The sequence below is a fragment of the Pyrgilauda ruficollis genome, unplaced genomic scaffold (genome assembly GCF_017590135.1).
Source record: "Pyrgilauda ruficollis isolate IOZ18807 unplaced genomic scaffold, ASM1759013v1 scaffold223, whole genome shotgun sequence".
NCBI classification, from domain to species: domain Eukaryota; kingdom Metazoa; phylum Chordata; class Aves; order Passeriformes; family Passeridae; genus Pyrgilauda; species Pyrgilauda ruficollis.
In genome coordinates this window covers 178,638-206,003 of record NW_024521762.1, presented here as the reverse complement: position 1 = coordinate 206,003, position 27,366 = coordinate 178,638, and the positions used below count along the sequence as shown (strand labels likewise).

Sequence of the window (27,366 nt, the reverse complement as noted above, 5' to 3'; positions counted from 1 at the left end):
AGGATACTAACTAACAATTTCATATATTTAATCTGTTCGTTCTTCAGCACCACGTGTAGACTGCCAGGACATCTGAGTCTCTTGTCTCATTTAATCTTTGTATGAAACTGGACAATTCTCAGGATGAAAAAAAATCTTACTAAGTGTGCTCAACATAAGGACATTTTTCTGAGTACATGCTGCACCTTCATCATGGATTAAAGTGGCACAAACATGAGTATTCTTTGTCTACAGTAGACACAAGTCAGGAAAATCTTTAATATATGATGTGCAGGAGCATTTGATTCACAGGTCTGCCTGTCTGGTTTACATTATAGCTTTATTCAGTGAACAAGCATCACATTTTAGAAACTAATATTTTTTTTTCTGAGTTCATAATTTTCTAATGAAATATTAATACATCCATACATTCATAAACACGGCAAATCTTTTTCTTGGGGAATCTAAATCCTGTGTTGTGCTGCATGATTACTCAAATAATAAATCACTGCTCCTCATGACAAGAAGAGAAGAATTGTGATCTATACAACTTGTCATCTCCATCACTGCTGTTTACAAATGAGTGCATTTAATGATTTAGCTGTTAGAAATTTCACCTTGTAATGCTTGCCAAAACTTACTCATCTTCATTATTTTTCTCCCTAAAACTGTAAAAACAAAACTTTTTCTAAAGAAAAATATTTTCTGGATAAATCATTACTTTCAGATCTGGGCTTGATTTTCTGCTGCATTATTCCCCTTGCACATCTATGAGACTCAGGAGAGATGACATTTTTTGAAGAAGCAGGTTTTTCCTTGCTCTGCTGCAGCCCCTTTATCACCCATTCAAAGCTAGACAAAGTAATCTGGAAAATAGAGCCACGAATCCAGTTCATATATCTGAGCAACAGGTTTTTAATCACATATTGATAGTAGACCAGCTTGCAAGCCAGCAGTCAAATTTTGTGGTGGCATCACCCACAGATGTTTCACAGAAAGTCAGACACAGGGAGTTGTCAACCCACTGTGAATCAATTTATTCATTCTCACCAACTCTCCAGCCAATTTCCTCCTTCAAGGTGCAAATTAGCAATACAGATGTATTGTCTGAAAAGATCTCCAGCTCCAGGTTTTTAAGAGCAAGTTCAGGGCTTGTTGGCTCTCATCCAGTGTAGTATCAGTTTAACACTGGAGGAATTCTTCAGGGAGCCACCTCCCCAGCCTTGAAGCAACCTTTATAAACATGTATTTTTATCAGTTATTATGTCTCTGCAGACCTGTCTTAAGACTTCATAGCCACAGTCATGACCTGGTAAAAGGCTGTTGGATTTCCAGTCACTTCCACCACAAGTACAGCTCCAAGAATTTCCCAGTGTCTTAAACTATGTTTGACACTGATAAAACTGGGGACCAGAATTTGGAGGAGACCAATTATTCAGAACTACTACACAAAGGAGGAGCTTTAGTAATTTTAAGCTACATAGAACAGAGATACCTTGTGCCAATTCAAGATGTATTCTCTCTGCAATGACCTCGGATGGAAGGAAAAAGGAAACTGGAAGCTGAGTCATTAAAGGTCTGTGACGAGATAAGATGAGCAGAAAAAAAGGATAAACAATGGAGTGTTAACATCTACTGCACACAATCTAAGGCCTGTAGAGTAGAGCTGTGTCCTTGTCATTTGTGTTTACTGTGAGAATTCACAGATCAGGAGAGAAATAAAACACAATCCCAGGATGGGAGAGGCTGGCAGGGGAACGGGAGCTGCTCTGGTGCCACCTCCCTGCTCCAGCAGGGCCATCCCAGAGCACAGGCACAGCAGTGTGTCCCTGTGGCTCTGCAATGTCCCCAGGGAGGAGACTGCACAGCCTCTCTGCCCCACACACAGGGACACACAGGGACACACAGACACACAGGGACACACAGGGATACTCCGGGCTGAGGCCTCTCTCAGCTGGGGCTCCTCTCCAGGCTGAGCAGCCCCAGCTCCCTCAGCCTTTCCTGGGATACACCGAGATGCTCCAGTCAAAAGAAACAATAAAATTCTCTACTACCCCTAATATTTAAAGGGATTTTTTTTCCCCCCTACCATTGCAGGGTGATATTGATAATGGTATAAATCAGTATGACTGATAGAAAGTATATTAAATTTACCTGCCTAATTATTCCTCACTTTGGCTTAACTGTGAGCACTGTGGAGAACAGACAACTAACCCCAGTAGGCTGCTCTGCTGTTCTGCCTTAACACTTGCAACACTGGTTTCTCTTGATAAAATATTTCAGAGGATCAAAGAAGAAGACTATGTAGGTAAAAATCAGCAATGAAAATGTTTCATTCACAATTTACTTGCTACCCTTTTTTTTTTTTTAGCTAAGACATCTTGGAACAAAATATTTCGCTCCCGCTCAGAGATGCTGTAACATTTGTATTAATATGCATTGTTCTTGTGGTTTTTAAACCCCACAAAACTGAATCTAAAATAATACTACCCTGGGCCCTGAGAAAGTATTTTGTACCTGTCACAACGGCACTGCTATCTCTTTTTTTTTTTCATATTCACCCTTTCTTCTAATATGCAGACAATAACAATCTGTGGCTATATAAACGTAAACACCAGAGAATCCATTTTAACCAGGGCACATAAAACAAATATACAGAGGTGTAGAGACAAAGCAGTGCCTCACAGATGTAGGAAGCCATACAAATACACAGTTTACATGTTTATTACTACCAGTGTATTCTTGACTCACTCTTGCAAACAGCCTCAGGGTAGTGACTCCAGCAGGGTGAGCATCAGCTAAATCCAACAAAAGGGAGAAAAACAATACATACATTTTTCATTTTTCTCATGGCACAAGACTGAGCACTCTACTCTGGGCAAGAGTCCCTCAAGAGTATGAAGAATATGTGCTACAAATGGCTTAGGGTGCTCATGAGTGACTGTTTCCTTTCCAGCTACAGGAAAAGCTTGCAATGGATTCTTCTGTCTCTAGGGAAACTTTTAAAACTGAACCAAAATTTCAATATTATTTTGCAGATAGAATAAATTTGTTGCTGTAAACCTAACTCCAGATGCACAGATTTTATTTAAGCCATATTTTTAGAACAAAGAAGTCAAAAAATCAGGTTTGAAGGGGTAAGCTTTTATTGAAATTAATAGGGCAGGACATGCAGCTGGCTGACGTATGGCTAATGTGGTACTTCTCAGAGCTTCTAACACACTTTGCTGATTGTTTGCTCAAGGCATATGGTTTGAATGAGCTGGGCAGTGCACATTGCAGCTGGCAGACTAGATATCCAAATCTGGCAATAAGACTCGCAGTTATGTGGCACTAGGTATCAAATTTGCCTGAATTTTATGTTATGAATTCTGCCATACCCATGGAAATTTGAAGCTGCTTCAGACTGTACCACAATAGATGTCAATGCTTCAAATCTTGCAGCAATAACTGCAGCTGACCCATGTGGTGGAGGAATAATCTGAAAAGGGCAAAAGCTTTTTTATAGAGCAAAAAAAATTACAGAATCTTTCATTAAAAAAAAAAAAAAAAACCAGAAATTTCAAAATGGGCAAGCACCATTTTCTCTAGTGCACAGATTGGGAAACTGTGACAGGTGCTGTTCCAAATACTCATTCATTTCAATCAAGCAAAGAATAGGAAATTTTTGGCAGCTTGTCCTGTTTTCCATTACCTCCCATAACCCAAGTCAATGGTTTCAGCCTCAGCTCTCATATTCAGGAAGGTCTACAAAACTCTCCAACACTATCTGAATACCATTTTTGTATTAATTTAATAAATGAAGCATCATTTTTGGACTCTCAGCATAATAAACTCTCATTTGCACTGAGTAGATTCATAAATTCATGCTGTTAAAACTGTTTTCATCAGAAATGGGCAAACCTCCTGTGGTGCCCATTCATATTCCAGTTCTGAGCTGCAGGAGTGTGTTTGCCAGTCACAAGTGCTCAGTTATTATTGCAGAGTTTCCTTTATTGCCGCTTGAAAAGCCAATATGGATACTAAAAGTGACTCTCTCATCTCAGGGTACACACAACTGCATATTTCTGAGGATAAATTCACATATTTTCAGTGAAGTGCATCCCATTTTTATGCCACATGAACCCAGTGTGATGAATTAAGATGAATACTAAGAGGAACAGAGAAGCAAGCTCCCTGCTCCCGACCTGCCCAGCTGTGTCAAAGTCTTGGTAATAAAAGGTGTGTTTGTTGTAATGCAAATATTCACTGAGCTCCAAGAGAATTCCAAGAACAATAGATGTTTCAAACTAACAAGTACAACAGCACAGAGTCTCTATTCAGCTTATTAATCTCCTAAGTTTAGAAAGAAACTGAATTTCTGAAATTCCTATTTCCAACAGAGAAAGTCTCATCCATTTGTGAGGCTCACCAGTATGTTAAATAACAATGGACATTTTATTTTTTTTTAAGTAAAAATAAAGATTAATTCCTTTGAAATCTTCCTTTTTGCTATTCCCACAATCCTTTCTCCCTACTTCTTAACTTGTCCTAATGATAATACTGAACAGGGAGTCAGCACAGATGTGCTGCACTTGGACATATTGAAAGTAAATGGCAAAGGATTTAAAAAAAAAAAATTATCTCTCTCAAACTCCAGTTTCCTTATCAGCATAAAGCAATGCAGAGAAGGAGAAAAATAAGTATGAGGAGCAAAGGTTTCCTCATCTTACAACAGAAGTGCTCCACTAAGTTCTTGAACCTTTTGAAGCTGACCCTGAGCAACGAATTGAATGTGCAAAGGACACTGTTTTACAGGACAAAAGGATACAAAACACAACAAAAATGTCAAATGCACTGAAGTGAAGTTTGTGGAAGCTCATTTCAGTAGCAGGGAGGCACAATGCAGCTGGGAAAGGTGCATGGTACCGTTTCTAGTTCAGCAAATAATGCAGAACTTGTACAAGCTCACCCAGCAGCTCTTTAGAGAGATGTCACCACATATGTTCTGACTTGTGCCACCCCTCTGACTTCCCTGCTGTGGCCTTTGCACTATCTGCACTCTAAGGGGGATCTTTTCATTATTTTAAATTTCTATTTTAAAAACTGAACACATTATCAGCCCTAAGACTTGACAAGATGTGCAAATACACATTTTGTAGGTAATCTGCAAGGCCTGATTTGCAGACAGGCTCAAAGCCTGTGCAAGCTTCACAGGAAACACTGACTAATGTTAAGACCATCTATATATAAAATAGTCTGAGATATAGTTCAAGGAATATTGAGAGGAAATAAGCAATGTTAGAGGTCATCTCACCTACAAAGTGCCATCAGGGGATGACAAAATTTGATTTCCTAAGCAACGCCCAGGTCATTGAGCTCACAGGTCCAGGTCAGGTCAGCTCTAGCACTAATCTGGACATTGGCACGTGGCTTCTGAGAGTCACAAAGACCTAGAAATCCACCAGCAGCTTCAGCAACTCTACCTGAATTCTCTCTAGCTCTGAACCAACAAAATGCCTTTGTTCAGGTTGGAAAAGAGCTGCCAGCCATCAGTTTTCACCAATGTGAGCCTTCCACATCACTAGGGTGTAAAACCAGTCACACTCTCTCACAAAGAGCATGATGGACAGTTCCACAGCCAGCCTTCAGAGAAATAGGAAACGTGCTGACAGTGTCCTCACCCCGTGGTTTAGCTATATGATTAATGTGAAAAATGCGTATTATATGATTGGCTTTTCACAAATATTAAAATGAATTTTATATGTGTTATGTTAGAAAGTTATACTGTATTACTCCTTTTCAGTAGTGTGTTAAATAAAGCTTCAGGCTGTAACATAATATTAAAATAGAAACTATGCAATGTAAAATACTTTTTCTAAGTAGCTGAATAAATTCTTTGCACAGAGATAACAGCAACAGGACACCAAAATCACCAAGAGAAGAATTACTGCCTCCTTATTGGGGAGGACCAGACTTGGTGGGGACCGAGATGGCTGATTTACAAGATGAGGGGAAATCGACAATAACCAGAAAACACCCTTTGTTTAAAAAGAATTTTTGCATCAAGTATGAGACATATGAATATGCAACAGGCTATTGCTTTTAAGGGTTAATCCTTCATTAGCGAGCCATGCTTTCAAGAGGAAAGCATCCAAACATTCGTAATTCTTTGCTTTTATTTGATTTATTATAACTCTGATTGTCCAAATTCTTATTGCTCTAATTTGTAGTACTATTTTTACAACCATTGTATTACTATTAAACTTTTAAAATTTTAAAACAAGAGATTGGTGTTTTTCACAATTAGGCAGGTATTTAAATTCCTCTCCCCAGGACAGAAAGCTGAACAGCAGCTCCCACCCTTCTCAATTCCCTCCCCAGTTACACTTTTCTCTTTATCCCTGGTCTTCGTTGTGCTCATGACGTTCAATTTTGCTGTGCAAAGGTAAGAACTTTCAGAACAGAGCCACCTCAGACTGTCAGGAGCCCTTGGAAGAAGGTCCTTGCTCCTCTGGAGAAGGAATACTGGCCTGAGCTACGAGCCTGACTCTGGAGAGGCTCAAAACCAAAGTTGTGTTACACGTGCTTTCTACCTTCACCTAAATTCCAGACAGAGACAGGTGATCTCAGCTTGTTCCATCAGCAAATAAACCACGCAGACCATCAAAACTATTACCAAATCACCTCATCTCCATTGCTGTTTTGACTCAGGCAAAAAATATTACTTCTGTATTGAGGGCTCTTGTTTTTTCTTGGGGTTTTTTGGGGTTTTTTAAATGATACTTGCACCAGATTTAAAAAGCCAATTACTGAATATCCCATTTTTAGCAATGTTTTCACAGTGAATTAAGGCTATAATTAACAAAGATTCACTAAGCATATTATCTTAGGATTCAAGTGTTATAACTGGAAAAAACTCGGTGGATATATTCATGGCAAAGCAAAATAGAAAAATCTTGACCAAAGCACATAAAAAAACAAATTCTGACCTCAATCATCAGACTTTACATAGGGCAGCCATGGAATAAACTAGCTAACTGAAAATGGAATTTTAAATGATCCAAAAGCAGGTCTTGACGAATGAGCATATTCACACCATAAAATTCTGAATTACCAACTGCTGCATTTAAATATGCAACTAAAGTCAAGAAGAACTTTTAAGTTAGAATAGAAAAAAAAAAATCTTCCCTGAGCCATCTAGAGTCTCCTTAGCTTAAGCACAGTGAACATGGCAGCTATCTTGCTGGGTTATACACTACACTACAGAGTCCTGGTGAATTATTTACAGCTGGGGACTCAAATGCTCTCTCAGTATCATCTTTCCCTGGGTTCTGTACTCACCAGAGCCCTTGATACTGAAATGAGAATAGAAATGAGAATGTTCAATTCCACAACAAAAATGGAGGCTGAAAGGTTTCATTGTAGGTCCAGCACAGATTAAAGTGTCTTCTCAGCCTGAAACCAGTCCTGAGCTTTGTATCTGCAGTCCCATAGGGCTTCCTTGTCTTCCCTTCAGCGTGATTTATGTCAGAAAGTTTGGAATAAATTAACTGTTCTACTGGGTATTGCAACTGAGAGGAATCTAAAGACATGCTGATTTCTTTCTTTATTTCCCTCCCCCTCACATTTATTTTGCTCAGCACAGTAAGATAAAACCTGCATCAAGATGTGGTTTGGAGTTCTAAGTGGGCAAAAATAGAACTATTTAGAAAGGCTGTAAACTCCTGCTATAAGCCAGTGTTTAAATAATGTATTAGACATATCTATATATACACAAAGACACAACACATGCACTTAGATTAATACATAGTGTGTGTGTGTGTGTATATATATGTTCCCTTGCAGTTCTGTATTAATCAAATGGAATATTCTGTAGTAGAAATGCAGTACTAATAACTCAAAATAGCACTTCTGTTCAAGCTGCCTTGTACAAGCTTGTTTGAGTTCTAATTGTGTGCTGAAATTCTCCCCTTTAATGCCTAGGTCTATTTGAAGGTTAGCTTTTGGTCCCATGGAGATAAAGGAAAATGTGCCAACATTTGAGAGATTTGATTACCTGTATAAAATTATTCTTGCTCATTTTTCCTTGGCAAGATACTCTTGGGGAAAGTTATATTAAAAAGAGGATAGAAATAGTGTACATCCAAAGAAAATATTTTCCAATTATGAATCACAAGATACAGAAAGTATTACTTGTTATGGAGGATTATGAATGAGATAATTACTGAGAGCCTAATGTACCTAAAGCTACAATAAAGGACAGAGAAAATCATTAATAAGTGGTTATTGACTGTTCTTCCTTCTCTTTGTAATAAAAGGCCAGAACAGTAGCAAGGACAAACCTTTCCCCAGTTTGGCTGTGACAGCTTATACACAACAATACCTTTTCTACTTACATGGCCCATCATTAATTCCTATAAGTGAAACCATAGCAGCTTTGATTTAGCACACAATACACTTTATACCTCTCCAAACATCCTTAACAAGAAATGTTTCATATGAAGAGTCAATTGAAAACAGTGGAGATTTAGAAATACACAGGATGAACGTTCCCACTCTTAAATTATTTCATTGCACGCATTTCTAATGAGCAATCTGCACTTCCAAAGGATCCAGACCAGTGCTCTGTTGGTAATGAACAGAATAACAAAACACTTTTAAAGATTAAAGGATGTCTCATTACCCCTTTTTGATACTCTGATGAAATAAATGATAACCCAATTATTTCTAAGAAGCCCAGTAAAGAATGTTTGAGCTCCCACATTCAGGATTTCAATACAGGTATGATCAATAGGGGTGATTATAAAATAAAGGATTTCTGAGTGGCTGCAAATCTTTTCTTATTGCAAAGCAGAACATGGTACCACGTGCAAAATTACCTTCAGTGCATTCTCTTTTTATTTTTCCTCTTTCCCTTTCAGCTCCCAATCCTGCTGCATTGAGGATGAAGGCACAGACACTAGAGAAAAGTTCAGCAGCATTTCTAAAAGAATGGGAAAGGTCATGAACATTACAGGGGTCAATCTATGTGGACTTGCAGTGCCTGAAGGAGCCCACAAGAAGGATGGGGAGAGACAATTTACAGAATCCTGGAGAGACAGGACGAGGGGGAATGATTGCAGACTGATGGATTTAGGTTTAGATTGCATATTAGGAAAAAAATTATTCCCTGGCAGGGTGGGCAGGCCCTGGCACAGGGTGCCCAGAGCAGCTGTGGCTGCCCCTGGATCCCTGGCAGTGCCCAAGGCCAGGTTGGACACTGGGGCTGGAGCAGCCTGGGACACTGCAAGGTGTCCCTGCCGTGGCAGGGGTGGCACTGGATGATTTTTAAGGTTTCTTCCAACCCAAACCATTCTATGAAACTTTGCCCGGGGCTGGGCCCAGCGTGGGCAGCAGGGGAGGGCATTGTGCCCCTCTGGCCCTCAGTGAGAGCCCGGCTGCAGAGCTGCCCCAGCCTGGGCAGCGCAGGAGGGACCTGGAGCTGCTCAGAGAGCCCAGAGGAGGCTCCAGGATGAGCAGAGGATGGAGCAGCTCTGCTGGCAGGAAAGGCTGGCACAGCTGGGATTGTTCACCTGCACAGGAGAAGCTTTGGGCTGAGCTCAGGGTGGCCATTCTACCTGACAAGGAAGCCACCCAAGTGCTGTGGTTTTCTTGTGCCCCTACACTTTCATGCCAGAAAGAGCAACAGTTTCCCTAATTAAACCCCTGCCCTACTGGTTATTGTGGTCCCCCTTAACAGAAATCCCTCCAATATTCCCTCACACATCTACCAACCTGTTCACACATCACACACACACCAGTTTTCATCTCAGTGTAGTCAGTACTCTTTGTTTCACCTCCCTGGCTCCACCAGACCCTGCCTAAACTGCATTTTTGACTTTACAATAAATATATTAGGATGGACTGGATGCCTAGTAAAAGTGGCAAACAGAGCCTGGTTTAGAGTTGGAAAAGTATCTCCTGTCTTATCCAGTTATTCAGCAAGAATTACAGAAGTATTCCTTATTCTGAATAGATGTCTGAGGGATAAATACTCCGCCATGCTATGGCTTTTCTCACTCTGTGAGTATAAAACACATGCATTTCATCCCCCATTCTGCAATGAACCTCCTTTCTCAGGGATGACCTCCAGCATGACAGAGCAAAGTTTTGCTTTACTATCCATCAGTCTGTCCCCCACAGAGAATTGTCTGCTACAGGATTTGTGCAGAATGCATTTAGATAGAAACATTTACTGAAAAATTCCCTTAAAAATCCAAATATTTGGTTTTGCATACAGACTGCTCAGCTCCATGCAGTCCTTGGCTTATCAGTGATAGGCAGGAACAAGCAGGTGGTCTTTTGGAAGGGCAGAATTTAGATCAATTACAAAATAATTATTTAATGAAATGATCAGTGTCATTGCTTTCTACATAGAAAGAGAAAACTAATGTTGCCTGACAATTTAGTGTTGCCCATTTTCTTTATTTTTGAGCTATGATAACTCCACTGGGCCAGTATATTCAACATATTGAAGTATACACATATTTCCTATTATATCTCATTTCAGTGATTAATAAATTAAATATCTCAATTAGACAGCAACAGCTTTGAGGCAGGAATTGTCTCCTGCTCAACAAAATAGATCAAAATTTTAGCCAAGGCTTCTTGATATAAATGGCAGCATTAAGAGTTTTGACATTTCTTGCTACTTGGTGCACCAGTCCTCATGGTGAGGGTGCTTTGAGGACATGTACAATACTTTAAAAATTTGCCCAAGAAACAATTTTAACATTGAGATTTCTTTTACAAAGACCCATAGTTTAAATATCAGTTTGGTCTTACAGACCAAGTAAAATCCTGGTATCTGATTTAAATGATTAAAATAACTTCCATTTGTTCATATGAAAACTCAATAAAAAGTCCTTGTACATTTAGAGCACTAAAGTTCTCAGTTCATGTGGGATAGCCAAGAGCATAATCAAGACCCATTAATTAGCAGAAATATATGAACAAGTTGGAAATACTGTGTTGGTACTAAGTCTTGTTTTAGATGACTTTATGCAAAGAAAGAAGTACAAGCATTTTCCCTTTGCCTCTGGATGTTGTATTTTCTTGTCAGTATGGCAGGACAACACCAGGAGTTGCAGTGTGCCAGTGGTCTGTGTGAAATGCTTTAGACTGAATAATAATTAGAGAACAGGTGGCCTGAAAAGCAGGCAATTTAAAATTTAAAAAAAAAAAAAAAAAAAAAGGAAATAAGACTGAAAAGGGAATAGCAAGATAGCAAGTATGTCAGAAATTCCATTTAGAACTTTATTCTGTATTCTGTATTCTTTAGCTACTTTATTCGGCAAAAATACAGCAGATTTTTTAATAAGCTCTCTGAGGTGAGCACTAGGAGATTCTGAGCCTTTTGCATCATGCTTTAATACACAGGTTCATGCCGCACTAATTCTGCTGCCAATTATTCCAAACTAATTGGAAAAAATCATGCAGTGGTTTTGCCCATTCGTTTTAAAATCCTGACTGCTTGGGTTGGGTGTACAACGTGTCAAAATAAAATGTTAAATAGATCCTGACGATGTTTGAGGCACGATGACCTTAGAAAACATCGGGATGGGAGAGGTGTGGTTTGGTTCAGCTCCTCTGTCCTCCCTGTGCTGCACAGCTGGGTGCCCACCACTGGTTCTGCCCATACCAAAATCCCCTTTTCTCCCTGGCAGCAGTACCCCTACTGCACACTCGCAGTTCCCTGAGCCAGGGAAAGGAGAATTAGCTAATGTGGCTTCTGGATAGCAACCAGCAAACGCCCGGGGCCCCCTGAACCGCTCTGAAATCCCTTTTGCCGGCTGTGCCTGCAGCGCTGCTGCTCACCTCCAGTGATGCTCTGTGAGCCAGCCTTTCATTCCAGCACATTCCCAGGCTGGAGCAAAGCTCAGCTTTGCCTCTGCTCACCAGGGGCTGGGTGGGAAGCAGTTGCTGAGCTCAGAGCCCGGAGCAAGGAAAGAGATGTCTTCTGTGGCTCCTAATGATTCCTGCGGTTAATTCAGGAATGCCATTGACAGTCTCCAGGGAGAGCTACACTTACTTTTGCTTAGCTGCTGGCATGACTGCTGTAAAATAAAGGCTTTAAAAGAAATCCTTGCGGGGAATTTTTACACTAACAGGGAGTCCTCAGGAAAAAGGAAAGTTATGAAGTACTCTGTATCACTACAGGTGTTCCTCGGGGATCACCGAGAGGCTATTCAAACATATTAATATTTGCCTAAATATCTTTAGGAAAATTAACTGCATTTATTTTACAATTCTACATGCCTCACACACTGCTTGCAAATAATAGTTACCTTTAAACACTGCCTAAAATATTTATTGCAGCAAATTACTTCTGTAATGAAACTGACACTGTAAATTGCCCAACATCAACATCCGTGGCTTTGTCAAAAAAATCCCACAACCAAAACCAAAAGCCAAACAAAAGACCCTCAGCTGTGAATTCCTTGGTCTGTTGCACCACACACACTATGGCTCCCTTTTTCTTCTTTGAGTTTATCAGAATAGGAAGAAAACACAACTTTTAAAACAGAACTTTCAAGAAATATAATTTATGCAAACTCATTCTCATTATTTTCACTTGAAAACTTATTTTTCTTGTGATTCCTATGATTGCATATTTATTACATCCTAAAAATACAGTGCTGTCCAGCAGCTACAAAGCCTTTCTCAGTTGTAGCTCACTTCATGAGGTATCACCCACCAGAGCTCCACAGCTCCTTCTGGAAGCCTACAGTCACCAAAGGAATTGGTCCCAAAGCATTTCTCATTTTAACACAAAATTAAGGTTTTTGTCACACAAATCCATGGCACATTGAGGAATATCCTGTCTGGACCCAAGAAGAATAAAACTTCCCTTTCACTTCATGGGTTGAAAGACACATCCTGGCACTTTTGGGAAATCACAACTACCTGAGAGCTCATGGATGGATGGAAAATATGCTTGTCAAGTTCAGCAAGGACAAACTTTTAGCAAAAAGCTCCCCTCACAATTGGCACTAATTGGTAGTTAAATTGACAACTGGAACTGAAGCATCCTGACAGCACGAGGGGTGGGCCCTACAGGTAGAAATTGAAAACCATTTACTGAAGCAATGTTGGAAAGACTAAACAATCATAGGGCATCTCAGAGTATCATGGGGAAAGCTCAACTCAATTTTTCATAGTGTCACTTCACCATTTTGCATGCATGCTTGGACAACGCGTCACTGAGAGGAAGATAAAGTTTTCAGATCGATATATTGAAAAGCACCCAAGCTTCTAATTCTTTACAAACAAACAAACAAACAAAATGTTCAATATTAGCCATTTTTCAGAATATCAGGGATTTTTGTGGCTCTAGAAAAATATGACCAAGAAGTTTAAGTGAATAATGTTAAAATAGCTAATACCATCCCTTTTCATTTAAAAAAATGAAATTTAAAATAACCACCAATCCCCAACAGAACAAAAGACAAACCAACCAACCAAACAAAACCAGCAAAACCCCTGCCCAACTTTTAAGTTATTCTTCACACCACAGACATTTTCCTACTCCATGAAGGAAAACACAGGCAGCTGAGGAGGTGCCTGGTGTTTTGCAGCTTGACCCTTTAAGACGCTGGATTCATAAGTAACTGATAAAACGCCTCTTTGAAGTTATTACCAGTCCTGTTCTATAGCTGATGTTCAAGGGCTTTAACTTGTTTCTCTGCTTAAATTGTGGTTATATCACGCCCCAGGCTGGAGATGAAGGAGCATGAAAGTGTTCAACTGTATGCGGTAATACTCCCAGAAATATACAGAAATGAGATTTTCAGTGTCTGGAGATATGCCTTGTTTCTTAAATCTTAGAGAAATCAGTAAAATACTTTTTACACTGTAGTAGAAAATGTAGACACTGTTGGGTCAGTCAAACTGTTCTTGCTTAAATTTGTGCTTTATATTGAAATTTCTTCTTGGAACTTGTTCTCAGCTAAGAAAGAAACAAATGAAATTTGTGCAGGCTCAGGAATACTTTTTTTTTAAAAAACAATACTTTTATCAGACGTCTATAAAATGTTGTCTGCTATGTTTATTTTCTTTGCAGTAACATTTAATTACAGAGAGTTTTTCTCAGCTAGTTATACTCCTGCTTACTAAGCTGATTGAGACTATGCAAACTGGAGCATTCTGTGCAGTACACAGTCCCCTCTTCCCTTTCAAAAACACAAAAGGCAGGGGGAATTCGTATTTTTCATAAAGAATACAGTAACAAAATAATTGATACATTTCAACTTCTGGGAATTTATTAAACTTAAACAGAAAATTTAGTGTGTAATTATGGTTGCAAAATAACAACAAAAATCTAAGGCTCAGAAGGCAATGTTGACTTTGCAACATTTCAGATACTAAATATTTTATGGCATGCATTTAAATCATAGAAAAACATACAAGTGTGTATTAGAAAAAAAAAAAAGGGTAGAATCTATTTAGTATGATGTTGTGATTGCTGTGAAAACTTTACCAATGTAGGATTGTGCTATAATGTAATTAAAGAAATTAATGTAGGATTATGCTATATCCTATGAAACTTATACTAGGACTTTGCTACTCCTACATGTCCCAAGGATTTTTTTCATTCAGGGAAACAGCGTGTAATTCATCCCTCAAAATACTGCTACCCTTAGTTATACACATTTCTGGTTTGCATCAGTTGAGTACAACAGTATTTTCAGGCAGCCATCATAATCACAAGCTCAGGGCAGGAATGAAAAGCCAAATGTGAGGAAGGAACTTGTTTAATTAAAACCTTGTTTATTTTGCCTGTTTGCACCACTTGTGCTTCAACAGAACTAGTCATGATTTTAAACAAGCAACGTTTTACCGTTTCCTGGTGGAGACAGAAAATGCATGTTAGCAAAGAAATCAAGGATTGCACAGAGAATGGAAAATGTAGAACATACAGCTCCAAGCTATTTATAAGTGCTCTCTGCATTTCCAGGTTCGGGTTCTACAGTAGCTCAGCCTGAAGCACTTGATGTGAAAATAGGATGCCTCTCCACTGCTCCTCCTACAGGAAAATTGTTTCTCCTCTACAGCCCTGAACCCAAGTCCCAAACATAAGGGAAAAATCCCTGTTGCTCCAAACAGCAAAAGTGGCCCAGCTCCCTCATCCCCTACATACCATACAAGAAAATCTGCATTGAACTGAGTGAAAAGACACAAACCAGGGAATTCAGAAGCAGTCAGGGATGGAAAACCTCCCTGATCTCACCACAACCTGGCCATGCTTTCTGAGCCTCACCAAGAGTCTCTCTCACTGGTTTCCTCCCATCCATCCAGGGTTTTCAGAGCACCTTATCCAGAGACCTGGAGCAGGCATGGGTGTGCCATAGGGGCCGCTCTTCCCTGCCACACTCACTTCCCAAATCTCTCCTCACAGACAAAACAGGCAATCTATTTCTTTGGGACGGGAAACAGGGAAATCAAGTAAGTCTGGGGAAGTTCTGGGACAACTTGGGAAGTATTGCCAGTGGAGGGGTGTGACACGGACAGCATCAACCTGAGTGACTGCGGTTGGATTTCTGTGTCTGGACGTAAATTTGGATTCCTTTATTAGTAAGCCAGAAAACATAAAGAAACAACTTTTGTGGCCTTCATTGCCTCTTTTGTGCTTTGTGAGGTTTAACAAAGACAAACAAGTGCCAGATCCTGCACCAAGGATGGAGCACCCTGGGTGTACAGACAGGCTGGAACAAGGAGCTGGAGACATGACACAGGAAAGGTGCTGGCACTGCCCAGGCTCCCAGGGAATGGGCACGGCCCCGAGGCTGCCAGAGCTCCAGGAACATTTGGACAGTGCTGGCAGGGATGCACAGGGGGCATTGCTGGGAGGTCTGGGCAAGGACAGGAGCGGGACTGGATGATCCTGGTGCATCCCTTCTGACTGAGGAGATTGTATAATTCTAATTAAAAACAACAGCTATTACATTAACTATCCCAGAATTTTGCTTAAAAACATCTATTAAACCAGGTCCTAACCCATTTAAGGCATCACGAACAAGACATGTTCCATAAACCAGGAGCTGCAGAACCCCAAATACAGCTTCCTAATGCTTTTTCACTTTATTACCTACGTCATTGTGGATTCAGAGGCTGTCTCCTGTGAAAGAACAGTGGCATTTGCTAGAGCCCAGATTTCACAGCACATCTGCCGTGGTGCTGTAAGAGCATGCAGAGGAGATGGAGAAGATGCAGCAGTGTATAGCAAGTGGAAGTTCTACCTAACTAATCAAGTCCACAGGGACAGCATGCAGTGTCACAAGACATATCACTCTACACTTGAATGAGGTTGTCAGCCACGGGGAGGCTGCAAGCTGCTGACAGCACTGTGCAGGGTGGGGAGGCTTCTAAAGGAGACACAGAAGCTTTGTAAAGTATGTACCTGCTTCTGTGGGTGAAGGGGGGGAAAAAGAAATGAAGTACAAAAGGGTATTTGCAAATCTGTCACTCGGTGATCCATTGCTGGGAATAAACCCTAACTCATTTGACATGTGTTGCATGAACACAAAAAAGGTAACTTTGTGGGTTTCTCAAAATGCACATATGCACTTCTACAGGTGTAGATCAAAATAATATGGAACTTATTAAGAACTATATAAATCAGAATGATATAGAAGGAATCAGAAGATACAGAATTTAATAAGAATGATGTAAATCATAAAGAGAATGTCCAAAGGACGGACACAGAGCATGAAGCTGTGCCAGGGGATGGTTATGCTGAAAATCAGGGAAAGGTTCTTTCTCCAGAGGGTGCTGGCACTGCCCAGGCTCCCCAGGGAATGGGCACGGCCCCGAGGCTGCCAGAGCTCCAGGGGGTTTTGGACACCCAGGGGGGATTGTTGGAGGTCTGGGCAGGGACAGGAGCTGGACTGGGTGATCCTGATGGATCCCTTCCAGTACAGGATATTCTATTCCGTGATTCTATGAAAATACCATGTGGCAAAATAAATGCCATATTAATAAAGCCCAAAAAAAAGCAAGTTAAAAACTAGAATATTTGTGGCTTTTTATACGAAATCTCATAAATTCAGAAAGCACTTCTTTATAGATGTGTGAACTCGAGTAGAGTTTCTCATTTTGAGCTTGATCCTACCAAACATAATGACAAAAATTGGCATTAAAAGTGCATATAGCCCAAATTCATTCTAAGAGGTTCAAGAATGAAAGCAAAAAATTTGCTCTGGACCTTTACTCGAGTCACTGAAGAAAGACACCACACTTTAAAAGGTGTTCACATTAACTCCTCCTATTAGTCTCACCCCAGTTTACTTCATTTATTAGAGCAAATACACTGGGAAAGCATTTATTACTCTATATCCATGCAGAACAGCAATGAACACGCACCTTTGAAGTGTGTGCAGTTGCATTGCAACACTTAAAACTCTGGAGAAGAGTCTTTATGTCTGGAAGCTGTTTCCCCTGCTAAAACTGAGCAGTTTAATAAAAGATACTACAGACCTCTGTAATCCTGTCTTGCTAAATTTCTCTGCACTTCACAAACTTTGGTATGAGACTCTTTTAAGCAACAGGAGGAACACTCAATCTCTGCACTCAGACTTTTATTTGCAAAGTGATTTGTGTTGTGTTTGTATCCTATAAAATTAATCTCAGTTTTCAATTTTATTTTGCTGATATATTCCATCAATTCCATTAGGAGCAAATGCTTCTACTCAGTGCCTTTCCACCCAATAACATGAAAACCATTATTTAAGTATCAGTTCTATTCTGAGCAGTTCTTAAGAGCTGAATTTTCAGGGGGTTTTAATGGGACATTTGAGAACAAATTCTGCTTGTGTGTGTATTGTTTCTGTTTGTGCAAAACTTATTTTTGTATTTATTCTTAAAAAGCACCTAATTAAATATTTGTACAAAACATACATGAAAAGCACCAGGTACACTCTACAACAGCGTAGAGACAAAAATTGCAACCAAGATCTACATAATTACATTTGCTTCTAGAATGTTTTCTTTGAAGCAATTAACCACCAAATAAGAGATTTGTTTGAAGATTATACTAGAACTTTCAACATGTAAAAAGCACATAGCAATCAATACTGACTCTGTAACAGGACAAAAGCACATTTATATCCAGAAAATGCAGCAAAAATGGGTCAGACATTTGATATCACTCTCCCCACAATGTTAAGCCTCTCTGCACTCACTATATCCTCTTTTACTGAGTGTCCTTCATTCAAAGTCTGGCAAAAAAAAAAAAAAAAAAATCAAGGTAAGTGATAGGGCAGAAAAAATAGTTAATAAAGTCCTGGAACAAAGGAGATACCCCAGGTGTGCAAATCCTTTGGCAGAGGAAAAACTCAGAAGGCTTCAGGAAAAGTGCAAGTGGAAAAGGCAGGAGGAGGAACCAGGTAAGTGCAAGTCTACTGCGAGTTCTGAAAAGGAGGTTATTTTTAAATTGCAGTGCATAAGAAACCAATGAGGGTGACAGAAGACAAACCACAGCCCAACTTCACGGAAAAGGAAAGCATTTTGCTTGTGACATTCTGTACACCCTTAAGTTTTGGGAAGGATTGCCAAGAAGTATAATTGAGGGAGTCTCTGCTTTCCAGTCAGGAAGGATTAAGGGCAGCTCTGAAAGCTGTGGAGTACCTCTGCTCCCACCAGCTGCACACCAGCCTGAAAGCACTCTCAATACTCACAAGCCTTAGGAAAGAAAAATAAGTCAAAAATACGGATGATTTTTCTGGAGAGGGAGAAAAAATAGAGAGAAGAATTCCAAAAATATTCTGTGTCGTTCTAATGAATAAACCAAAAATTCCTCCCTATGGGAACAAACTTCGCTTCTTGCTCATTTCCGTCTATAACATGCAGTGTTTTAATTATGCAGCAGTCTCAACAAATAGAGTGTCACAGCATTTTAGCTAATTCTATTTAAAATGCCAGCAGAAGATGGGATAATGTCTTCCTTGGTTTGGCTTAGTTTAACCTACCCACTTCTATTCACCAATGACTCAAACAATTCAGGATATTATAACCACCTAAAAAACCCTTAAAACAGTAGAAATATTTAGACCTGGATATACCCTGAAAATCAAAACACCACAAAGTACAAACCCAGGATTCTCCCCAGCTACTTAAAATAATTTTAAAAGCTCGACTAAAATATTCCAGAAAGAATGGGTTGAATAAAACATTTTAAGATGTGAAATATGCATATTGCTGTCTCTGTGAAATTGAGATACGTTACTAAGCCCAGAAAAACAAATGAGAATAGATACCAAATAGCTGATATAAATGTAAATTGACACAGCACCAAAAGTCACTGGATAGAAAGCTCATTACACCTTCTGACCCTGTCTCACCTGGAAAGTGGCTACACTAGGGAAGATTTGGGAATGCACTTGATCTATGTTCTCTTCAATAATAGAATAGAGCTATTGACAGTCCCTATATTATACTACATGCTATTCATTTATCCATAGAAATTCCAAGATTACCATGAAATTAACTGTTATCCATCATTTTGTCTAGATTTTTTTTTACTCAACCTCAGTAGCCAGCTAGCAAGACAATGCACTTGGTTGTTCAGAGGGAACTGAACTTTAGTGATAAACAATTAAGGTATTTATACCTGCTCACTGCCAAACATGCATTTATGAACAGATCATTCTTTTCTAAGAATAATTCTGAGGATAATTCATCCCTGATGGATACAGATGGCTCACACAAGTGCAAGGCTGATTCACTGGCTGGAGGTAACACCCTGAGTTTTGCAGGCTACAGAATAAACTAATGCATGGCAACAAGCAAAGCTTTAGGGCAGCAGAAAAGCTGTGACACTGAAAAATATGATGATTTGCCCTGTGTTATCTTCCTAACACTGACATTAAATTAAAAAATCCATGACAATAATGTTATTTCATATGTGTGCATAGACCTCCATATAAACTAGGACCTCGTAATTTGCTGTACAGTCCACACTTTCCTTTTTGGTTCTTGTTTTTTTAAAAATCCTCAGAGCATAAAAAACTTGATTCATCAGACTGGAGATAGAACATGACCTATAGGTGTAACAACCTTTAGGAATGCACAGGAACATATTGCAAAGAGCTGCTTGGGTAAAAAATCTTCAGCTGACAGAGGTGAGGAGTGGTGACTAATGATACAAAAGAAAGGATATGAACATGCTTGTGAGGTTTTTTGACAAATGGAATATGCATATTTTTGTTGGAAATAGCAGGTTAGCTAACTAGGAAATCATGTCCTTACAGTCACGAACATTTAAAGCACAAATCTGTGGATATTAGAGAACTATTTTGGAATCACAAAGCACCTCAGTCTGAAATTCCTTAGAAGAGCCTGAATGACTGAGGACCTTCTCATGTCACACATTTATACATTCAGAGAAAAAAACCCAAATCTTGCCTTACCCGGCCAACTAGGATTGGTTCAGGTCCAGAAAATTCTTCCAATACAAACATTTGATTCCAAACCCAGCCTCTCTTGGAACGGTGCAAAACTCTTTGTTCTTCATTTAGCCTTTTTAGTCCTGTACTGGATCCACTTGGTAGTACTTGAGATTGATTCATTGGAGCCATATAAATGGAAGGAAGGACAGTAATCCATAATATTATTAATGGAGTCCATGTATCCGTAAGCATTTCCGTTAGTCTTTCTGGCATCGTACCACACGCTACGCAAATCACTGCAGAAATGAAATTATTATTTTGCTTTCCTCCAGACTGTAGCAGTCCAATTCATCACGCAGTACAGAACATTTACTTACAGCTCCTCCATGTGTTTACAGCACAGTCAATGTAAAAATAGCTTAGATGAGAAAAACATGATCCATTGAGTTTTCCAGTCATTAAAGATTCCTGGTGGGGGAAAGAAGAAAAGAAAGTTCAAATCAGTGACTAAAGAGCTTAGGAAACCATTCTGAAATATCTTATTTACTTTTACATCATAAATAAGCCATGTTAGGTTTTAAATTTGTAGTTCATAATATTATTGCATAGTTAAATTGACTCTGTGTATTCTTTCATTGCCGAAACACCAAGAGAAGAGCCAGATAAATGATTACACACAATTAGGAAAATATGTAGGCCTAAGAATTGGATGGGGTTTGCAGCAGCCTCGTCTAGTGGAAGGTGTCCCTGCCTGTGGTAGGGGGGCGGAAATGGAGGATCTTGAAGGTCCCTCCCAACCCAGACCATTCTGGGAGCTTGCAGTTCATCTGAGGGTCTGAAGAAGCTGCCAACCTTCTCACTACCCTGCGCTGTTAATGTGGTCATTACAACCACCTATTCTGCCATGTAAGAACATCAGAATCATGTTCTTGCATTCTTATGCTCCTTTCCTCCACAAGGGACAAAAACAAATTTCTCCCGAGCATACAAGGTTCCAGCAGCCCATTGTCTGTTTAGCCATCACCTCTCTGCAGCAGCACCACTGCCCAGCAAACCCTTCACAGCCCAGCAGAGAAACAGCACTGCTAAATCCTCTGTGAAATCCATGACTGCCAAACCAGAGCACCACCAGGACCTAATAAAACTCATTTATGCACCTCTGCACTACAGGTGTCACTGTCTCTCCTTCATTTTCGGAGAAAGCACACAGTCATGTTTCATTTCAAAGACATTTTCCCTAGATGGACACTTGGGAGCATTTTGTCTTTCTTTCCTTGCCCACCTTTTGATGTACTAAAAGGTCACACCACGTTTCATCTCAGAGCAAATATTCCTTGAAACGGAAAGGCAAGTTAGCATAGCAGGGCTGATGCCAGAGGGATGGGAAAATGCAGAAATGCAGCCATAGATCACATGGAAAACAGGATGGGGCTCAGAGAGAAGAGCTGCAATTACAGGGTTATGGAGTTATGTGAAAAGAGTCTTGATAAATTTTCTTTGATTCATATCCAAACAATCTCAGGAGAAACCACTATATAAAAGAGAGTAGGAATGCCTATTCTTAAGCTTACACTGTGTTTTAGGCTGCTTTTCTTCTACTTTAAGATTGACTTGTAGTGTTGCACGTTTATGAAAATCCTGAGAGCTTAGCTGGGTTTTTTGTTTTTTTTTTTTTTTTTTTTTTTTTGGGGTTTTTTTTTTTTGTTTTTTTTTGGGGGGGGGGGGGGGGGTTTGTTGTTCTTTTTTAAGGTTCATACACACTTATGGCATAAAACATGCAGAACACCTTTTACATGACCAATAAAATTCAGCTGTTCTTTTAAAAGCAAATAATGTAGAAAGTATTTTTTTTAAACTTCAGTAATTGCCAAAGCAACTGTGAAATCTGTTGCATGAAAACCTGAAACTCTGAGAAACTTGTCTTGTTAGAAGGGAAGAAGAGGAGCTGCTACCAAAGTGAAACTCAATCTCTCAAGCAGCATGGAAGAATGGTGAGCTAATAGTGCAGTGCTTTGACAATGCATCCAGAATGAGGGAATATCCATTACAGGAGAACCTGGAGCTTTATAGGCCTCACTGCCAACTGGGGTGGAAATAAAGGAATCAGAGAATACAGCAAGCTCTTGAGAGGAAGTTTTGGGGAAAATGTCAGAGAAGTGAGAGGCTTTAAATGTCTTGACATTCTCTTAATCCCAGAGAAGGGAGAGGAACAAACAGTCTAATGATGGGATGCATCAGTCACCCTCTGAAAAACCTCTTCAGTCCAGGGAATTAAATGGAGTTTACTGCTGCTGCTTTCTGGCACATGTTAAGCAGAGATTTCCAGGGGCATGTTTGGGGGTAGAAGGTATGGAAAGAGAGAAATGGCCAAATTTCACTCAAAGTGATTGCTTTTGCTCAGATGGGATCCTCTTTATATCTGACTGGATGAGTGGGTGCCTGTGCCTGCCAGGAGACAGATTTTTCTGATTTCTTCAATGGAGCCAGAATCAAAACACAGGAGAAATAGAACCACGGTAAAACAGAGCAAGAGACAACATCTTCAACCAGCACCCAGGATTAAATTCAAAATGGGGGGTAGAAACTGAAAACACAACTTAAGGGTCCTTTTTAGGGCTTGAACAGAGCAAGATGTGATGTACTCTTCTCTTTTTAGAGTGACTGTTTCTGGGTGAAAAACCACTTTGTACATAAACCCCAAAAACCCCTCAGAGAAAAGGACCCAAGTGGGCATGACTGACTTCCTTACACTTGCAGCACAAGTTGGTATAGTTCTTTTTATCAACACAACTGAATAATAATAAAACACTTCCTTTCATATTCAAGAAGCTTTTTGAAAAGAATTACTAATTAATCCCCACAGCCTGCCTTCTAAAAGAAATGAAATAAATGAGATAAAACAATATGGCACTCCCAGAACCATTTTTGGTTTAAGAAAGAACAGGATATTTGGTTTTCACACTGCCACTCTCAATCCTTAGAAAGCATTAAGTTCATTTCAGTGCATCTCTCCTCGGTTCCTCCCCCAGATTTCCTGCTTGTTACTCTTCATTTACTCCAATCAAATTTAGGTCCTATCCACTCACACTAATACAGAAGATTCACTGTGACTGGGCTGTCCTCACAGTAGCTGTGTGTTCAGCAATACCTTAAGGCAAACGAGTCCAAAGCACATCAGAAATATTAGCAATGCACTCACCGTGCCATTAACCCCCTCAGTGAGACAGCCCTGTGAGAAGCACAGTTACACAAGCTCAGAGCACTCCAAGCTGGGAGATTCTGAGCACTGGCAGAAAAGTTGGGCAAAGCTGGGCAGGGCACAGGGAAAAATCCCAAAGGGACATTGGCACGTCCCAGTCGTGCAGAGGGACATGATCAGGGTGGAACTGTTGAGCTGGATAAAGTTCTCCACTGTGGTATTCACATTCTCTGAACAGAGAGAGACATAATTTTCTCTCCCAGGGTTTTTCCTGGAGAAGCACAGAGAGAAGAAGAGAAAACAATTCTTATCTCTACTTGCTGCTCCTGTTGTTTTTACACATGTGGAATGTGTTATGGAGATTGTTTACCTGAAGGGATTTTTGTATCCTTGGCCAACTGGGTCAAAGCTGTGTCCTGGCTGTCTCAGACAGTCATGGGTTTTTCTTTAGTATTCTTTAGTATTCTTGGTAGTATAGTATCTCTTTAGTACAGTTATAATATAGTATTAATGTAATATAGTATAGTTTTAATAAAGCAATTATTCAGCATTCTGAATCATGGAGTCAGATGCCAATCATTCCCCTTGTCAGGAGCTCCCTGCATTCTGTACTCCACAGGTCAACCTGGACTGCAGGAGCCTTGTAAGAGTTATTTGTGAAACAGACTCTCATTCAGGCTCTGTCAGTGACTCAGGGCATACACTTTATGCAATGCATGGAAGTGGCATTGCTCCTAGGTTTCTTTACCAAATCTGGAAATTACTTTTCTGCCCCATTCCTGGGAACAGAACACTGTGTGTGGCTGGGAGCTGATGGAAGGCATTTTAAATATGTGGCCCAGCAATTTACACATTGGCTAATAGGAAAATTGAGAAGTGCCAAGCAGTTAAATTGTAATCCTCTGGATTGGGAAGGGATCACAGGGCTCTTGAACCAGGCTATGATAACATATTAAAAACCATAACATATTAAAAGCCATATGTAAAGGCAGACTTGGAAATTAAGGAAGACCAGAAGGTGAGGCACTGTAGCACTTTCCCTTCTTATGTTATGCTACGGTCTAAAGCAGTGGTGAGTATGGAATGACAGCAAAATTATTCCAGTGAAGCCAGAATGACCTTTTTCTAAGCTACAAAAAGAAAATAAGCACGTGGTCCTTCAAGAGTGTATTTCACAGAATCATAGAATGGATCCTCTGCTCATCCTGGAGCCTCCTCTGGGCTCTCTGAGCAGCTCCAGGTCCCTCCTGTGCTGGGCCCAGGGCTGGAGGCATTGTTCCACCTTCATCAAGATTTTGCTGGTGTTGATAAAAGTATAATTTTTGCTTTTAATCTCCACATGTTCAGATGGCCTTGGGCTGTTGCCTTAAACAAAACTTCAGTGATCTTCTGAGTGGTTTCCCTGCACACTGTCGGTTATATACAACTCCAGATCAACGCTAACCCAGCAAAGCTGTTTACAAAACAGCTTTAGTTCTCCAGTCATGCTCGAGAGGGGAAAGTGATATTTAAAATATAAAGAATGTCTTTAATGTAGCAAATAGATGAAAGGAAATGCTCCACTATGTCATGGAGCAGAGATTCAAACTGCCTTATGTCCTCAAAAACTTAAAACTGTATTCATAAATGTTGTTCTCTATGCACAGCCTGTAGAGAAGTACAGATAAAGCTGAGTGGTTTGTTTTGCACTCTGTGTGGTGATGGTGTTTTAGAAAAATATTATTCTGTTCACAGGAACTTGCATCTTTGAACTCTACTCATAAAACTGAGCCATGGAGTGTGTAAGTCTTGTACAAGTACAACACAAAGTGATTACCAAGAGGTTTGTAAGCTAACAGGAGGACAGAACCAGCACACGGCTTCAGAAAACACTGTCATACACACTGGGACCTCTTCTGGAACTCAGATCTGTGCAGTCACAGCTGGGAGTTCATGCCGTGCACAGAGTTAGAGCCAGGTGTGGCAGTGGACACTTACAGAGACATAAAGCTCATTTTGTGCATGAGTGGAGGAAAGCGCTTCTTTAATAAACAGAGTTTATTTCACTGCAATCATTTTTAGATCATCTTGTAGCTTTAAAAGGTGACCACTGGAATGCAGTAATTTGTTAAAAGATTAATAAAGTTGATAAAAGTAGTTGAAGGCATAAACTTCCCACTGACAAAGAAGCAAAGTATGATCATAAAAAGCTGTACCAAAAAAAAAAAAAATTGTTTTTCATTTTGAAAGCACAGAATATTCATCTGGTCAAATAAATCACTTTGTTACAATGTCATTGCATAGATTTACACCGTGAACTCAGTTTAAAAGGTTTTAGAGCCCCTCTAGTGTTTCTCCACACTAGAGACATAGAGGGTTGTCTTCAGAACTGCAGCAAAGTTTTTCCATTATTTCATTTGCAGTGATGATATGCAGCATCTCAGCCCTTTGACCTCACTATTTCATTGTGATGGATTTTATGAGTTACTAAATAACTGCTGTTAAGGTAAAATAAAACCCTTGGGTACTGCTTTCTTTAAATGAGTTGCTCCAGAGATACCAAAAGAAAACCTGATGATTTTTACCCAAAAGAGTTTTTTGGTAGAATTTTCAGGATCCACTATATTTTGTACATTAAATATGTTGTTTCTGTCTTAGATGCTGATTTAATATAGGCAAATCCTCATTACAATACAGGAAACCTCAAATAATTGATGAGAGGCCTTCATTTGATTATCACCTAGAGTGTGCCAGCCAGTGCCATTCCTTACCTTTTTTTTTTTTTTGTCCCCACAGGTTTACAATATCTGTTGATTTTATTTTCTTTTTTTTTCTACACACTCTTCTTGTTTCTTAATTTTTTTAGGTTTGTTCTTACCTCTCTAGGTATTGGCTACACTACATCTTTTGCTTCCTTGTCCACTTTCTCAAGGATTCAGAGGAGGTTCTTTCCCACCAAAAGTAGCAAAATGATGCAAAGCCTTCCCACAGTGGGCAGAGTGATTATCTTTGCCTCACTCATCCCTGCTAGGCAGCACAACAGAGCCTTACATTTTAACTAACAGAAATTAAAGGTCTTAATGCTCCAGGTCCCACTTGTAGGAATTCTTCTTACTCTCCTTCATAGAATCATAGAAAGAGCTGGGTTGGAAAGGACCTTTAAACCCATCCAACTCCCCCTCTGTCCTGTGCAGGGACACCTTGCAGTGTCCCAGGCTGCTCCCAGCCCCAGTGTCCAGCCTGGCCTTGGGCACTGCCAGGGATCCAGGGGCAGCCACAGCTGCTCTGGGCACCCTGTGCCAGGGCCTGCCCACCCTGCCAGGGAACAATTCCTCATTCCCAATCTCCCATCCAGCCCTGCCCTCTGGCACTGGGAGCCATTCCCTGGCTCCTGTCCCTCCAGCCCTTGGCAATTGTCTCTCTCCATCTTTCCTGCAGCTCCTTCAGGCCCTGCAGGGCCACCCTGAGCTCAGCCCAAAGCTTCTCCTGTGCAGGTGAACAATCCCAGCTGTGCCAGCCTTTCCTCCCAGCAGAGCTGCTCCATCCCTCTCACAAGAGAACTGTGGTTTTTAATTTGCCATTAAAGCAGAACAAGCCTAAATTCTATCAGAAAAGAACTATCAAAACACCATATCTAACAAATAAGAGTGTCATCCTCACCTGCATAACTTAGCTCCATACTCATCCTCTTTCCAGTACATCTCTATTAAATTGTACCTAAACTCGACTTAAATCACCTTGGATAAGGCAGCAGGCTCATGTTTTCCTCTGCAAAGGAATGAATACTTCTTGCCATAAATAATA

The 27,366-nt window shown here is 40.1% G+C and overlaps 1 protein-coding gene across 2 annotated transcripts in view; it reads right to left on the bottom strand.

Moving 5' to 3' along the window:
* CDH8 (cadherin 8) overlaps positions 1-27,366 on the bottom strand; it is a 150,998-nt gene that overhangs the window by 114,878 nt on the left and 8,754 nt on the right. Inside the window, exon 2 of one of the 2 annotated variants that reach the window (XM_041468649.1) lies at positions 20,406-20,852. In XM_041468649.1, coding sequence (XP_041324583.1) covers positions 20,406-20,657 — 252 coding nt within the window. In that variant the 5' untranslated portion in view covers positions 20,658-20,852. Of the gene's footprint in view, positions 1-20,405; positions 20,853-27,366 lie in introns of those variants that run through there. The other variant, XM_041468650.1, reaches the window with a different exon arrangement.